This window comes from Bos indicus, chromosome 8, assembly GCF_029378745.1.
Source record: "Bos indicus isolate NIAB-ARS_2022 breed Sahiwal x Tharparkar chromosome 8, NIAB-ARS_B.indTharparkar_mat_pri_1.0, whole genome shotgun sequence".
Classification (NCBI taxonomy): Eukaryota; Metazoa; Chordata; class Mammalia; order Artiodactyla; family Bovidae; genus Bos; species Bos indicus.
Window position 1 is genome coordinate 53,328,431 of NC_091767.1, and position 17,426 is coordinate 53,345,856.

Consider the following 17,426-nt stretch of genomic DNA (forward strand, 5'->3'; position numbering starts at 1 on the left):
CAAAATATCACATCAAATTATTGTAAATTTTCATTTGTGCTTTTCCTCTAGGGTTTTGTAAGTGGCATAACAGGAATTGTTACAAAACCAATCAAAGGTGAGTATAATAATTCTTTTGGGTGATATATATATTTCATGAATTAATTCCATTTTCATTCTTAATCCAGTTGTCAAAAACTCTTGTCTTTTTTCTTTCCAGGAGCTCAGAAAGAAGGAGCAACTGGTTTCTTTAAAGGTGTTGGGAAAGGTTTAGTTGGAGCAGTGACAAGGCCAACTGGAGGCATCATAGACATGGCTAGCAGTACATTTCAGGGAATAAAAAGGTAAATTCTCCTGATGTAAAATGCTTCAACCAAGAGAAATGAGGTAAATCTGTTTGACCCAAGGCACTTAACTATGAACCCAATAATAACAGTAAGTTGGATCTGATCTTCCTAATTGCTTTTGATACTTTTTTGCATTGCATCATTTCAGCTTCAGTTCTGCTTTATTCATCGTTCATTCCCAGCAGCCTTGGGAGGAAAGGTTTGGCAAATTCAGCTTTTTACTTACTTTGATTGAAATACTTTACAATAATGTAATTCTATACATTAGTTATAAAATTAGCAAATGTAATACTCTAATTCCTTTTCTGAGAAATAAAGAATGACTTTTTATATTCCTCATGCAAACTCAGCTTGTGTTCATACCTTTTTTATGATTTAATTTGCTGTGAACTATTACATCTTTTCTGTTTCTCTTCACTTGTGCAAATAATTTTAAAACATGTTCTTTTTTCCTCCAAATTAAATTTATTATAAGACTAAAATTTAGTAGTTACATTATTGCTGCCTATATTCTACAAGTTTGTAATATAAAACAATTTATTAAATTCATGCTAATGAATTTAACTTAAAACCTAACTTACATAGTTAATGGGTGAATATCTCCCTGATCTTTTTTCTTTTGTATTATCTTTCACGTTCTGTTCTATAGGAATAATCATTGTCATTAAGTGAGCTGCTCCTTTTAAGTCAATATTTCATACTATTACCATGATTCAGTATTTACTGTTTTAGTTTAAAGTTAAGATTAGAAAAAAGCCTCAGTTTCTTCTGCCTATAACTTTGGTTTCACAAATATAATTATTGAATCATAGTCATCAGATGAGATTCATGACATTGTACAGGAGACAGGGATCAAGACCATCCCCATGGAAAAGAAATGCAAAAAAGCAAAATGGCTGTCTGGGGAGGCCTTACAAATAGCTGTGAAAAGAAGAGAAGCGAAAAGCAAAGGAGAAAAGGAAAGATATAAACATCTGAATGCAGAGTTCCAAAGAATAGCAAGAAGAGATAAGAAAGCCTTCTTCAGTGATCAATGCAAAGAAATAGAGGAAAACAACAGAATAGGAAAGACTAGGGATCTCTTCAAGAAAATCAGAGATACCAAAGGAACATTTCATGCAAAGATGGGCTCGATAAAGGACAGAAATGGTATGGACCTAACAGAAGCAGAAGATATTAAGAAGAGATAACAAGAATACACAGAAGAACTGTACAAAAAAGATCTTCACGACCAAGATAATCACGATGGTGTGATCACTCAGCTAGAGCCAGACATCCTGGAATGTGAAGTCAAGTGGGCCTTAGAAAGCATCACTACGAACAAAGCTAGTGGAGGTGATGGAATTCCAGTTGAGCTATTCCAAATCCTGAAAGATGATGCTGTGAAAGTGCTGCACTCAATATGCCAGCAAATTTGGAAACTCAGCAGTGGCCACAGGACTGGAAAAGGTCAGTTTTCATTCCAATCCCAAAGAAAGGCAATGCCAAATAATGCTCAAACTACTGCACAATTGCACTCATCTCACACGCTAGTAAAGTAATACTCAAAATTCTCCAAAGCCAGGCTTCAGCAATATGTGAACCGTGAACTTCCAGATGTTCAAGCTTGTTTTAGAAAAGGCAGAGGAACCAGAGGTCAAATTGCCAACATCCGCTGGATCATGGAAAAAGCAAGAGAGTTCCAGAAATCTATCTATTTCTGCTTTATTGACTATGCCAAAGCCTTTGACTGTGTGGATCACAATAAACTATGGAAAATTCTGAAAGAGATGGGAATACAAGACCACCTGATCTGCCTCTTGAGAAATTTGTATGCAGGTCAGGAAGTAACAGTTAGAACTGGACATGGAATAACAGACTGGTTCCAAATAGGAAAAGGAGTACGTCAAGGCTGTATATTGTCACCCTGTTTATTTAACTTATATGCAGAGTACATCATGAGAAACACTGGACTAGAAGAAACACAAGCTGGAATCAAGATTGCCGGGAGAAATATCAATAACCTCACATATGAAGATGACACCACCCTTACGGCAGAAAGTGAAGAGGAACTAAAAAGCCTCTTGATGAAAGTGAAAGTGGAGAGTGAAAAAGTTGGCTTAAAGCTCAACATTCAGAAAACGAAAATCATGGCATCTGGTCCCATCATTTCATGGGAAATAGATGGGGAAACAGTGGAAACAGTGTCAGACTTTATTTTTCTGGGCTCCAAAATCACTGCAGATGGGGACTGCAGCCATGAAATTAAAAGATGCTTACTCCTTGGAAGGAAAGTTATGACCAACCTAGATAGCATATTCAAAAGCAGAGACATTACTTTGCCAACAAAGTTTCGTCTAGTCAAGGCTATGGTTTTTCCTGTGGTCATGTATGGATGTGAGAGTTGGACTGTGAAGAAGGCTGAGCGCTGAAGAATTGATGCTTTTGAACTGTGGTGTTAGAGTCCCTTGGACTGCAAGGAGATCCAACCAGTCCATTCTGAAGGAGATCAGCCCTGGGATTTCTTTGGAAGGAATGATGCTAAAGCTGAAACTCCAGTACTTTGGCCACCTCATGCAAACAGTTGACTCACTGGAAAAGACTATGATGCTGGGAGGGACTGGGGGCAAGAGGAGAAGGGGATGACAGAGGATGAGATGGCTGGATGGCATCACTGACTCGATGGACGTGAGTTTGAGTGAACTCCGGGAGTTGGTGATGGACAGGGAGGCCTGGCGTGCTGCGATTCATGGGGTCGCAAAGAGTCACACACAACTGAGTGACTGATCTAATCTGATCTGAGTCATCAGATAAACTCAAAAGTCAATAAAAATAACGAATTTTCCATGGCAGTCGGAGAAGAAAAAGAAATAAAATGAATCCAAATTGGAAAAGAAGTAAGACTGTCACTGTTTGCAGATGACATGATACTGTACATGGAAAATCCTAAAGATGCTATCAGAAAACTGCTGGAGCTCATCAGTGAATTTGGTAATATTGCAGGCTATAAAATTAATACACAGACATCTCTTGCATTCATATACACTAACAACAAAAAATCAGAGAAATCAAGGAAATATTCCCATTTACCATTACATCAAAAAGAATAAAATATCTAGGAATAAACCTACCTAAGGAAGCAAAAGACTGTACTTTGAAAACTATAAGACACTGACGAAAGAAATCAAAGACCACACAAAGAGATGGAAAGATATACCAAGTTCTTGGATTGGGAAAATCAAAATAACTATACTGCTCAAGGCAATCTTCAGATTCAGTGAAATCCCTATGAACCTAATGGCATTTTTCACAGAATTAAACCAGAAAAATGATACAATTTGTGTGGAAGCACAGAAGACCATGAATAGCCAAAGCAATCCTGAGCAAGAAAAACAGAACTGGAGGAATTGGGATCCTTGACTTCAGACTATACTACAAAGCTGTAGTAATCAAAACAGAATAGTACTGGAACAAAAACAGAGATACAGATCAAAGGAACAGGATAAAAAGTCCTTAGATAAACCCATGCACTTATGGTCACCCTATCCCTGATAAAGGAAGCAAGAATATACAATGGAGAAAAGACCGTCTCCTCCATGAGTGGTGCCAGAAAAACTGAACAGCTGCATGTAAATGAATACAGTTAGGACACTTCCTAACATCATACATAAAAATAAACTCAGAATGTGTTAAATACCTAAATGTAAGACCAGATACTATACTATAGGAAAAGGAGTACGTCAAGGCTGTATATTGTCACCCTGCTTATTTAACTTATATGCAGTTTATAAACTTATAAATTTAACTTATTTAACTTAACATCATGAGAAACACTGGGCTGAATGAAGCACAAGCTGGAATCAATATTGCTGTGAGAAATCTCAATAACCTCAGATATGTAGATGACACCACCCTTATGGCAGAAAGTGAAGAAGAACTAAAGAGCCTCTTGATGAAAGTGCAAGAGGAGAGTGGAGAAGTTGGCTTGAAGCTCAACATTCAGAAAACTAAGACCATGGCATCTGGTCCCATCACTTCATGGCAAATCGATGGGGAAACAGTGGAAACAGTGGCTGACTTTATTTTTGGGGGCTCCAAAATCATTGCAGATGGTGGTTGCAGCCATGAAATTAAAAGACGCTTACTCCTTGGAAGAAAAGTTATGACCAACCTAGATAGCATATTCAAAAGCAGAGACATTACTTTGTCAACAAAGGTTCGTCTAGTCAAGGCTATGGTTTTTCCAGTAGTCATGTATGGATGTGAGAGTTGGACTATAAAGAAAGCTGAGCGCCGAGAATTGATGCTTTTGAACTGTGGTGTTGGAGAAGACTCTTGAGAGTCCCTTGGACTGCAAGGAGATCCAATCAGTCCATCCTAAAGGAAATCAATCCTAAATATTCATTGGAAGGACTGATGTTGAAGCTGAAACTCCAGTACTTTGGCCACCTGATGTGGAGAGCTGACTCATTTGAAAAGACCCTGATTCTGGGAAAGATTTGAAGGCGGAAGGAGAAGGAGACGCAACAGGATGAGATGGTTGGATGGCATCCCCGATTCAAAGGACATGAGTTTGAGTAAACTCTGGGAGTTGCTGATGGACAGAGAGGCCTGGTGTGCTACAGTCCATGGGGTCACAAAGAGTCAGACATGACTGAGTGACTGAACTGAACTAAACTGGAGACCAGATACTATAAAACTCTTAGAGGAAAACATAGGCAGAATACTCTGACATAATTTGCAGCAAGAGCTTTTTTGATCCACCTCCTAGAGTAATGAAAATTAAAATAAAAACAAAAGTAAACAAATGGGACCTAATTAAACTTAAAAGCTTTTGCACAGCAAAGGAAACCGTAAACAAAACAAAAAGACCACCCTGAGAGTGGGCAAAAATATTTGCAAACAAAGCAACTGACAACAGATGGGTGAAGTTCCTCTTCGCTTTCTGCCATAAGGGTGGTGTCATCTGCATATCTGAGGTTATTGATATTTATCCCGGCAATCTTGATTCCAGCTTGTGCTTCATCCAGTCAAGGATTTTTCATGATATACTCCTGCTTTATTGAAAATGCCAAGCATTTGACTGTATGGATCACAACAAACTGTGGAAAATTCTGAAAGAGATGGGAATACCAGACCACCTGAGCTGTCTCCTGAGAAATCTGTATGCAGGTCAAGAAGCAACACTTAGAACTGGATATGAAACAACAGACTGGTTCCAAATTGGGAAAGGAGTATGTCAAGGCTGTATATTGTCATCCTGCTTATTTGAAGCCTAGCCTGGAGAATTTTGAGCATTGCTTTGCTGGCATGTGAAATGAATGCAGTTGTGCAGTAGTTTGAACATTCTTTGGCATTGCCTTTCTTTGGGATGGAAAAGACCTTGATGCTCGGAGAGACTGGGGGCAGAAGGAGAAGGGGACGACAGAGGATGAGATGGCTGGATGGCATCACCAACTCAATGGACATGAGTTTGAGTAAACTCCAGGAGTTAGTGATGGACAGGGAGGCGTGGAGTGCTGCCATTCATGGGGTTGTAAAGAGTCAAACACGACTGAGTGACTGAACTGACTGAACTGAACTTCTTTGGGATCGGAATGAAAACTGACAGTGGATTAATATCCAAAATATACAGACAACTCATGCAGATCAATAGGAAAGACACAACCCAATCAAAAAATGTGTGAAAGACCTAAACAGACATTTCTCAAAAGAAGACATACTGATGGCTAAAAAAGCACATGGAAAGATGCCAGTATCACTGATTATTAATGCTAGATAAATGCAGATCAGAACTACAACCAGTCAGAATGGCCATCATCAATAAAATATACAGACAATAAATGCTGGAGAGGGTGTGGAGAAAAGCGAACCTTCCTACAAGCTGGTGACAATATAAATTAGTACAACCACTATGGAGAACAATATGGGAGTTCCTTAAAAAACTAAAAATAGAGCTAGTGTATGATACAACAGTCCCACTCAAGGGCATTTATATCTGGAGAAAACCATAATTCCAAAAGATACATGCCCCCCAAGTGTTCACTGCAGCACTGTTTACAGTAGCCAGGATATGGAAGCAACCTAAATGTCCATCAACAGATGAATGAATAAAGAAGATGTGGTACAGATATACAATGGAATATTACTAGCCATAAAAAAGAATAAAATAATGCCATTTGCAGTGATATGGATGAAGCTAGAGATTGTCAGAATGAGTGAAGTAAGTCAAAGACAAATACATGATATTGCGTACATGTGGAATCTACAAAAATGGTATGAATGAACTTATCTACAAAGCATAAATAGTTAGAAATGTAGGAAACAAACTGGTTACCAGGGGTAAGGGAACGAGAAAATGAAAGTCGCTCAGTCGTGTCCAACTCTTTGCGACCCCGTGCACTATATACAGTCCATGGAATTCTCCAGGCCAGAATACTGGAGTGGGTAGCCTATCCCTTTTCCAGGGGATCTTCCCAACCCAGCGATGGAACCCAGGTCTCCTGCATTGCAGGTGGATTCTTCACCAGCTGAACCACCAGGGAAGCCCATGAATACTGGAATGGGTAACCTATCCCTTTTCCAGAGGATCGTCCCAACCCAGAAATCGAACTGGGGTCTCCTGCTTTACAGGCGGATTCTTTACCATCTGAGATACGAAGGAAGCCAAGGGGTAGGGAAGGGAGGGATAAATTGGAAGATTGGGTTTGACATATACACACTATTATATATAAATAGATAATAGTAAGGACCTACTATATAGCACAGGGAACTCTACTCAGTACTCTGTAACGGCCTATATGGAGAAAGAATCTAAAAAAGAATGGATGTAGGTGTATGTGTAAATGATTCACTTTGCTGTACACCTGAAACTAACACAACTGTGTAAATCATCTGTATTCTAATAGAAATTAATTCTAAGTAAAATGTCCTTCTTTGTGTCTAACAGGAATTTTTTAAGTCTAATTGTTTCTGATTTAGTAGAGCCATTTCTTTTTTTTTTTTTTTTTGTCTCCTAGTAGAGCCATTTCAGTTCTCTTTTGGTTATTATTTACATTGTATATGTTTTTCCATCCTTTTACTTTGAATTTATGTGTGTCTTTGACTCTAAAATGAGCCTCTTATGGGCAGCATATAATTGGATCACATTTTTTATCCATTCTGCCAGTTTTTGCTTTTACCTGGAGAATTGATCCATATGTATATGTTTATACTATGGATTCATTCAGTTCAGTTCAGTTCAGTCGCTCAGTCGTGTCCGACTCTTTGCAACCTCATGAATCAATTGCAGCACGCCAGGCCTCCCTGTCCATCGCCAACTCTCGGAGTTCACTCAAACTCACGTCCATCGACTTGGTGATGCCATCCAGCCATCTCATCCTCTGTTGTCCCCTTCTCCTTCTGACCCCAATCCCTCCCAGCATCAGGGGCTTTTCCAATGAGTCAACTCTTCGCATGAGGTAGCCAAAGTATTGGAGTTTCAGCTTCAACATCAGTCCTTCCAATGAACACCCAGGACCGATCTCCTTTAAGGTGGACTGGTTGGATCTCCTTGCAGTCCAAGGGACTCTCAAGATTCTTCTCCAACACCACAGTTCAAAAGCATCAATTCTTCAGCGCTCAGCTTTCTTCACAGTCCAACTCTCACATCCATACATGACTACTGGATACATTACATGCTCTTATATTTATTGAATGGGTGAATATTTGTTGAATGCATGAATGATCAAATAAGTGAGTCAATCTCATGTAGGTCCATACAGTCAAAAATATTAGCATATTACCAAATTCAGCAATGTGTGTGTTTCAAACAGTACATATCAAGCCTCAGAAAGGAATGTGAAGGTATTTGAACATTAGAAAATCATGTAATGTGACTTAAAACATGAATAGATCGAAGGAGATAAACTGTAGAATTACAGCAATGACCTGGGGAAAATTCTCTATTTAAAATCCATTGCTCATTCAAGATTTCAGTAACAGTGGCCAAAAACAAAGTTAGTGAACTAAAAGTAGAAATTAACTTACTTGGCTTCACGAGAAGTGCCTTAAAAAAAAAGTTGCTGATATCTATACTTCATGAAGAACTCTTAGAAGCTTTCTTTTTAAAGGTTAGAAACAAGAGAAGGGTGCTTGAACGCCATCTTTAGCATTGTGTTGGAGAAGCTAATAGTGCAATATAGTAGTGCAATATAGTAGGAAATAGGAAAAGCAAAAGAAATTAAAAGTCTTAAATCGGAAGAGAAAAAGCAGTACTCATATGCTAATTCTCTGATTTTTGTCTACAAAGAAAATCCAAGAGAATCTATAAAAAAAACTTCTTTACAGTTCTACATTTTTCTAGAAAACTTACACTGTTTGTGTCAGAAGACAGGTTTTAAAACGGAGAAGTGAGGTAATAGTCTCATTTTGTCCAAAAGATCTTTTTTAGTATTAACAGTTACATTTTAATGTATACTAGGAGTTTTTGAGTAATTTTAAAGTCAAGTTATACATTTTCCTCTAGAGCTACAGAGACCTCTGATGAAGTGGAGAGTCTGCGACCCCCTAGATTCTTTAATGAAGATGGAGTTATCAGACCTTACAGATTGAGGGATGGTACTGGAAATCAAATGTTACAGGTGGGTGAAGAAATAACTTATTAATTAAAATTAATTTAGTCATCAGTGTTTTTTTTTAGGTAGCTATATATTGCTTTAAATATGTATTAGGATATTTGGGCTTTTATACTTCTGCTTAATTTAATTTAAAGTTTCTTAAACTTACTTAGGTTTTAAATGTGCTATAAGATTTTTTTTTTCTTTTTTACAGGCATCAAAAAGTTTGATATGAAAACAGTTAATGCATGACTTTGCAAGTGAAAGCCAACAATAGATTTTAGTCTTAAAATTTACAAACTACATAACAGCTGTTTCAGTATTTTGAATGCAAAGAAAAGCTTTTATATTGGTAACATTTTATATAGAATTTTTAGCAGATCTGATCTTTTTATAGGATATTCTTAGTCCTGTACTGGATTTGCTAGATTTGTTGAAAGCCATTGTGCCTTATGTTCCTTCATAGTTGATGGTGTTTATTTACTCAGTTAGACCATTTCTGTTTAGGGTACTTCCTTCAAACCACTAATATTCCAGATATAATCCTCCTGTCCAGTTAGACAATATACGGAAAAAAATCATGACTACTGCTATTGTGAATTCTTGGGTTCTCCTTTTCTTTTGAAGTTGTTTAAATGGCCATGACTCTTCTTCCTGCTCTGTGTTTGTATGGTCTATTTAAAACCCTGTGAAATTAATAAGCAATTCACATGAAAACCAGCATCTTTTAGTAAGGAAATTTAGCTTTTGGAGCAATAGTAAGTTTGAAGCTGGAGTATTTTATCTGTTTATATAGCTTTTACTTTGTAAATTGGACCTTTTAAAATCTGGATTATGCTGTAGATAACATTCACAAGAGGATATACCAATTTAAAGTCATTTCTGTGGTTTAGATATGGAATCGTAAATTAAATGATTTATTTTAAAACAAGGAGTCATTCTGTTGTACAGACTTGAAAATATTCATAGTAATAATACATTGTGGGGAGATACAGTCTTTCCTCTATAGCTTTGATATTTTAAATATTATTATGTTTAAAGTGATGAGGGTAAAGATTTCAAATTTTAATATTTTACCCACTACATGCCCAGTATATAATTTTGCATTAAGTGTGCTTCCATAAACTATAAGCAATGGGTTAATATATGACATTTAGTTATGTGGTTTTACATTTTGTTTACATTGTGTTAAAATGCTTTTAAAGCATCAAAATAATTGCATGTTGGGATAAAACTGGCAATCTACTGAGAGAGCATGTTCTAAATAGCATGTTGACAGACTCTATAAGGACAGTATATCATTCCTTGGAAATGTAGAAATCCCCCATAGTTAGACAATTGAAACATACATACCTATTCAGTACCTGCCTTCCCTTATTAGAACATAATTAACATATTATTAATTCATTTTACTATACTGAATAGTTAATATTCAGTGAAGAGAATTTAGAGTGGTGAAGAAAGTTTAGACATACATTCTCATTATTAGGGAACAGATGACAAGGAAGCCATGAGATACCAAAAGTTTCTCATGGTTGATTTCTTGATTTCAGTAATAAGTAAGTTTGTCCTACACTTTTTTCCATTGATTGTTTTTGAAAGCTTTAAAGTTTGGGATTTAAGGCCATGACTATTGACTGTATTTTTAAACATGCCTATTATTTTCAGAGGGGCAGTCTTAGTATTAATTGCTGAAAGAGCTGTTTAAATGACTAAAAATTCACAATCCTTGTCAGCCATTACTTATTTTTCAGCAAGTGCAATAAGCACTGTATTAGTCTGAATACCTATAGGAATTCACCAGATGTTTTAGGATGTTGTGTTTGGCATTATTCCCTCACAGGTGTAAGAAGTGGGTTGTTGCTTTAGTGGTTACAGTGATTTTTGAATTAAAACTTTACTATTAGCAAACACTAAAATATATAAATACCAGTACTGTTGCAAAGAAGTAGGCGACACACAATCAGTATTTCAAATCTCATCTACCTCAATTTAACCTAAGTGATTTAATAACAATGCTCTTAGAAAATATTTAGTACTTTTAGATGTTTGTCCTTTTATTTTCTAACTTTCTAAAAAGGGTGCTCTGTTTTTACTAAATTATATGTGCCTATGTTTGATAACTAAATATGAGATACACTCTGATTGTATATCTTTCTGTCTAGAAAGTGAAACATTATTATAGTACTTCCTAGTAGTCTATTAAAGTTGCCTACTAGAGAAAGAAAATATTTCTAACACAGTCATGGAATAATTTACTGATATCATCAAGTTATTTTATACATTAAATGTGCCAACCAGTGGAGTTTAGTTAAATCTATTAGATTATGAAATATAATATCCATAATTACTACCCCACTTAGAGCTGAAGTCCTCTTCAAAATTATTGACTTCTTGACCATTTCATAATTGTACATGTTTTCCAAGCAGTTTGCCATACTTAACTAACCTTTGTGCTTCTTTTTTTCTTTACCATGCTCACAGAAAATTCAGGTCTACAGGGAGTGGATTGTGACTCACAGTAGAAGTAGTGATGATAATGATGACGATGATTAGATTCTGAAATGTTAAAATCTATATGTTCTTAGACATTTTATTTGGGATGTTTCATTTAACATGTTTTGTATGATTACTACCATAATACCTGTATGTCCATTTTTAGAGAGATAAAAGTATTTTTTCCTTTTAAAATGTTTTTCTGTTTTCACAAACAAAAATTACTGCATTAAACACAAAAAAATATATTTTACAGCCAAAGTAGGGCATGCCATATATGACAGCATTTGCTTGTATGTATTTTATAGCTTTGCAATAACAGTTTGTCTTTAAGATTTAAAGTTAGACAATTTTTTTAAATGTTCATTAGTTTCATTTTAAATTATCTGCTTATTTGTTAGCAAAATGCTGTTTTTAATGTTCTCTGTAGATTTTCTGGGCTGTATTATAATGTCATTGAGTTTTGAAAAAAAGAAAAAGAATAGTAGCCAGTCAATAATTTATACTTATTCAGCATTTCAGAAGTATTTTGTCAAATTTCTTTTAATAATAATAAACTTCTGTAACTTGAAGCAATACAAATTTGTTGTTCTATTCCAAAATCTAATAGGTTTAACTACTATTATAAGAAACATTCATGATTTGTTTTAAGGTTATACAGTGAAATAATTTATAGTCTGAGAGTGAAAAATATGTTGTTTGGTTCTCCTTATAATTTCATTTTATTATGTATAGGTTTTGTGAAACTGAAAAAAGTTGGTTTTACAGTCATTATATTTTAACTTACATATCCATGTGCTATATTCTTATTGTAAAATGTTATGAATTAACTCAGGACATTAGAAGAATTTTTATAGTAAGCATAGATATGTTTTTCTTTTGGGTAATATTGGAAAAATGTCATAATCTATGTTTCTGAAAGATCTATAAGGAAATCTGTTTTATGTTTTTTGTGCCGAAGGCTTTCTTTTTAATATCAACCTAGACGAAAATTTCTGTTCTATCTTTCTGTTATACCAGATGTACTTAAAAAGCACATCGTTCTAATGTATATCTGTCATTGTATATCTGTCTAGAAAGTAGCACATTATTATAATGCTTCCTAGTTTTTAATATTCATTAAATAACTGAGTATTTAATGTACATCACTTAATGACTGTTAATAGTATGATGTATAATCGCTTATGACTGCTCTGTATTTGGATCAAGAGGAACATTTACTTTATGTTAAGCATTTTGCTTATAATAAACGTGTCAGATTGTAGTAGATAATTGCCATAATTGTTCAGCTTTTGGTTTATTCAGCCAATAATTAATTGAATCTCTTCTGATTCTTAGGTTTATCAAGATTTTATCTCTATAAATTATTATTCCCTATTCTTAGGAAATGGCTATTTCAAATTTTTAATACTGAGGTTACCAAAAAAAGAAGCTAAAAATTTAGCTCTTGAAATTGTACCTGCCTAGCATTGACTCAAATTAAGTAGAAATCAAGGTTATGTATGCTAGGACTAAGAAATATGTGACTGTCAAAGAATTTACTTACTGTTTTCCTCAAAATATTATATTCTTATCTTTTAAAATAAGTAAATAAATTAAAACACTAACCATTAAAGTAGTCACTACTGGAATCAGAGACAATTTGTATTTGTCAGCATCCACTGCTTTCTTACCCTTGGTCAAAATCAAAGCCTGCTGCTTCTCCTGGAAGCTGAAAGAGTCTGTTGTTATGTATGGTGTGTGCCTGAGGAAGGAAGGGTCTGCTAATTTCTTTGTTGACTTCTTAGATCGAGGCTTTGCTAAGCATGAGGCCTTTCTAAAGGGGAGAATGCTAAACTGCCTATTTGCAAGACATTTACAACTGAGTTTCCTTTGATTGGTCTGTGACACTTAATTCTGTGTTACAGATTTCATAAAGGTCCATAAGAATTTATCTGGAGAAAGTTCTGGATATTTTAGCAGTGCCTTACCATATTAATGAAAACTGGAGATAGAATTACATTTATTTAAGATTTCCTGAATAGTAAAGAGATTTAAAATAATATTTTAAATTAACTTGTACATTTTGTTCATGTGGCCTTAGGGATTCATCCTTAAGGTTTTAGCCCTTGAAAGTGACATATATTCTTTTAACAGTATAATTGCCCTTGTTCTGTTTCTGTTTTCTTGTCCCAGTGAAATAATCTTTTCAAACTTCTCTGCTGACAGGTATTAATTATTTTTCTAGTTTTAAAAATACATTTATTGTTACTTTTATTTGAGAAAAACTCAAGACTGAGGATTGCTGTATGGTTTCTTGATGGAGGTATAGGACTTTGACAAAAATATCTTCTTATTCCTCATCAAATATATAGAAAATGAGTTCAATTTTGGGATTTTAAATAAAATGAACAGTTATTTTGTTGATTAGTGGCTTTATAATTAATTAGAACTTTAAAACTGAGAGTTTCCATCTAATAAAGTCTAGTTAGAAAGCTGAGTTTGAAAGATTGACTATGTAATACCATACCTTTCCATATCCTTTAACTTTATTTATATTTTAAATTTCTGTGCAGTCATTGCTTATGTATAGAACTGGAGATGGAGGGTTCTTCTGTCTTCCTCCTGAAGGGAATAATCATTCATTCTCTATTTCCTTGGTGTCTACTTGACATTTGAATAGCATAGTGAAAACTGACAGGAAGAAAAATTTATAAAAATCCTGAATTTGTGAATACCTATTACCATGGATAAATAATCTGATTATAAGAACCTGTAAATGAAATTATTTAGTGTTCACATTGGTATAGATATAACAAATGAAGTCCAAAATAATATTACTGACTTTGAATATTCCTTATTTAAAAAGGAAGTTGAAATTTTCAGTTTGCTCCTGTTTTTAAAATGATCAGAATTTTATAAATTTTACCTTCTGAAATTGTTCAAAATACATATATCATTGTGCAGTGTTGAGTGTTGACTTTAAGGTCACATTATGAAAATTTACAGATGGAGCCATGTTAGATCTGTGACTAGGACATCAAAGTGCAACATGAAATATGAGCTGCTGTATTTTATGTCCCAAAGTCATGTACACTGTCAAATGATGACTGCTGTAATAGCTGCTGTAGTACTTTGTCTGATTTACATCCTATGGTGAAATTTTGTGTTATACTCTCCTGTAGTGATGGGAGGAGGACCAGAAACAACCATCCCAACTGTTGTTGATTATTTTTCTACTGTACCTTCAAGCCTCAGCTTTTTGTTTTACAGGTCTCCTTGCATATTAATAGTTTATTATAAAAGTCCAAAATATTAAAGATCGTGTAGGGTCTAAACAAGATGCACAGATTGTTCATTTAGGTCAAATAATAATTATGATGGATATGTAAAAAGAATGTTAGTTTTATTTATTATTCTATCCCTACACCTTTGAAATAAATGGAGATCAATTAAAATGTATAGGTCATTAATTTAATTTTTAATTTCAGTGAATGAATATACAGATTTATGAAGTGCAGTGAGTACAAAGCATACTATACAAAACATTATAGAAAGTCCTGAATCAAAGAAGAATGAAATACATTAGTTCAAGTAACAGAGACCATGATGGGGGAGCTAATTAGAATAATTTATAATGGTCATATGTAGACATTTATGACGTGGTCTGTCTTAATGTGATAAACCATTTTTATGTCTATATCTCTCAATCAGTACGATAAATTTAACAGTTTATTTCATATCAACCAATATATAGGAATAGTGTACCTCCAAGTATCAGCTTTAAAAGTTTAATAATTTTGTAAAACTGGTTTTTAATGTACCCCTCTTCATTGCATATATATACTCTATACAGTGAAATGGTAACAGATATCTACTAAGTGTGCATTATGCTATTTATCTGAATCTTAGAGATCCTTAATTATTTGAGCATTTATAATATAGTCATTTTGTTTTTATCACCAGATAATCAGGATAGTATATATAATTCTTAATTGGGAATGCTGTGGTTTTCTACTATAAGTTATCATTTATGAATAACTTGTTACATATATTATGTCTACAAAGATTTTTCTAATGTATTCAGTAGAACTTGGAGTTTCTTTGAATTAAAAGAATTTATAGAGACTCACACTCCCTGGAAAAAGGTAATTCCCTTTTGTGAATCACTTGATTTACATTGGTTCTCAATCTACAATTTCAGTATTTTATAGAAGATGTGAAATTTTTCAAAAACTAGATTATTTCTTCATTGTTAAAGTAATATATGCTCAGTAAAGAAAAATAGGAATAGAAAAGAAAAAATTACCCTATCTCCCCACTATTTATTATAGTGAATTTCACTTTTAAATTTTATATGTTAGTTATGATTCAAATATATAAATTTCTGTTACATATTTTTATTTTATTGTAAATTTTTATAAATTGAATCACTTTTTTAAGAATTATTTTTAATTTCTAAAGATAAAAAAAGTGATTCATTCCATCCCCAATGTAGGAAACCTGGTCTTTATTTCTACAATACATTATAGCCAGCAGAACTTTTCTATATTTTTATAGCTGATGTAGAAGATTTTTCTTTTTGTTTATTGATAATCTCATAGATTATTTTATATTTTTTGTTTTTTTTGAAGCTTTTTCTTTTTCATTGAAAATATTTTTACCTTTTGACTCTGCCTTTTAAAAAAAATTATCCCTTAAATAAATCTTCTTCTCTGAAAATTCAATTATGTGTTTACATGTATATATGATCCTTATGATTTTCATTATGTATGAATATTGACAGCTATGTTGTCCCATGAAGTTACTAATTTTCAACCGTTTCAGACATTTAAAAATTTTTTCTATGTTGTCTTTGAATCTCTTTTATCTCTTATAAAGATATCATAGTTGCCATTATATAAGTTGTTGTAGAAGGGAGGCTGTTTTTGTTTGTTGTATATTTCTTTTCTTTCAGAAATTACAGATGTTTATAAGTAGCTACAAACACTGCCTTAATAGCAATTGGAAGACAACTGCCTTCAGCTGATGTGGTCTTTCCCTTTACTTCGGGAGGAGAATTACAACTGATCTGGAAAAAAGGGCTTATCGTAGGCAGTCAGATACCAGAGTAGTGCTGAACACTCTTCCTGACTTCATCTGAAATTTTGAGTAAGTGGACAAGAACTAGGAGATAAAGGACCATTGGATCTTACGCTTCATTTTTAACTCTTCCTCTCCAGAATCTTATTTCTGAATGGGATGAGAAAACTGAAGAGAGCCAAATTCTGTTCTCAAGGCAAATTAAAGTTAGCATGTCAGATAAGTCAGATCCCCTGAAAAGATGATGACCTGTCCATTTGGATACAGTCCTCATATTTCATTTGTTAGTTGATAGAACTCTCTTGGAGAGTCTTTGACACATCATTTTTGAAAGCTTATTCTTTTGAACATTTAATAGTGAACCCCACTAACATATTTTGGGCTAGTGGAGTAACTCACCCCACTTAGAACATTCCAGAATTACATGAAAATATTGTGTGAATAGGACTTTGAAATTACGTCTTTTTCTGGAGGTGATGGTTTCACTGAGGGGAGGTTCCAGTTTCCTTATTCCAGTGTACAATGGATTTTTAGATTATTTTTTAATCCAATAATTGAAATGAGGCTAATTTGATTACTAAATCATTTTCAAAAGTTTGTCATCATTTCATCCCATAAATTAAAATAACTCATCAGTATAGCAATTTGTATTTGTGTGGGCTTGACAGTTTGCAAAGCTATTTAACATACATGATCATTCAGTCTTCACAAGTTAGGAAAACAGCTCAGCTTGCTGAAGTGATATGTGCTAAATCACTCATCCCATAAATTTATAAATATATTAAGGAAGGATAAATATTATTAAAATAGGAAATGTAGCACATTTAACTTTAAAAGAAATAGAAGTGTTATGCTTAAATAGGTTCAACTTGAGTCTTGTTTTTGCTTACCAAGGGTATGCAAATAGAGTTAAATTTCTACATTAAGTCCTAGTTGAAAAGGTTGCTGCTGCTGCTAAGTCGCTTCA

General features: G+C 34.1%; 1 protein-coding gene across 2 annotated transcripts in view; it reads left to right on the forward strand.

Moving 5' to 3' along the window:
• VPS13A (vacuolar protein sorting 13 homolog A) overlaps window positions 1-17,426 on the forward strand; it is a 276,506-nt gene that overhangs the window by 233,286 nt on the left and 25,794 nt on the right. The window contains exons 66-69 of one of the 2 annotated variants that reach the window (XR_011567943.1): window positions 52-97; window positions 200-323; window positions 8,812-8,926; window positions 9,117-16,528. Coding sequence is in view for 1 of the 2 variants with exons in the window: in XM_070794243.1 (XP_070650344.1) it covers window positions 52-97; window positions 200-323; window positions 8,812-8,926 (285 nt within the window). In the remaining variant the exon portion in view is untranslated. The remainder of the gene's footprint in view (window positions 1-51; window positions 98-199; window positions 324-8,811; window positions 8,927-9,116; window positions 16,529-17,426) is intronic. The other variant, XM_070794243.1, reaches the window with a different exon arrangement.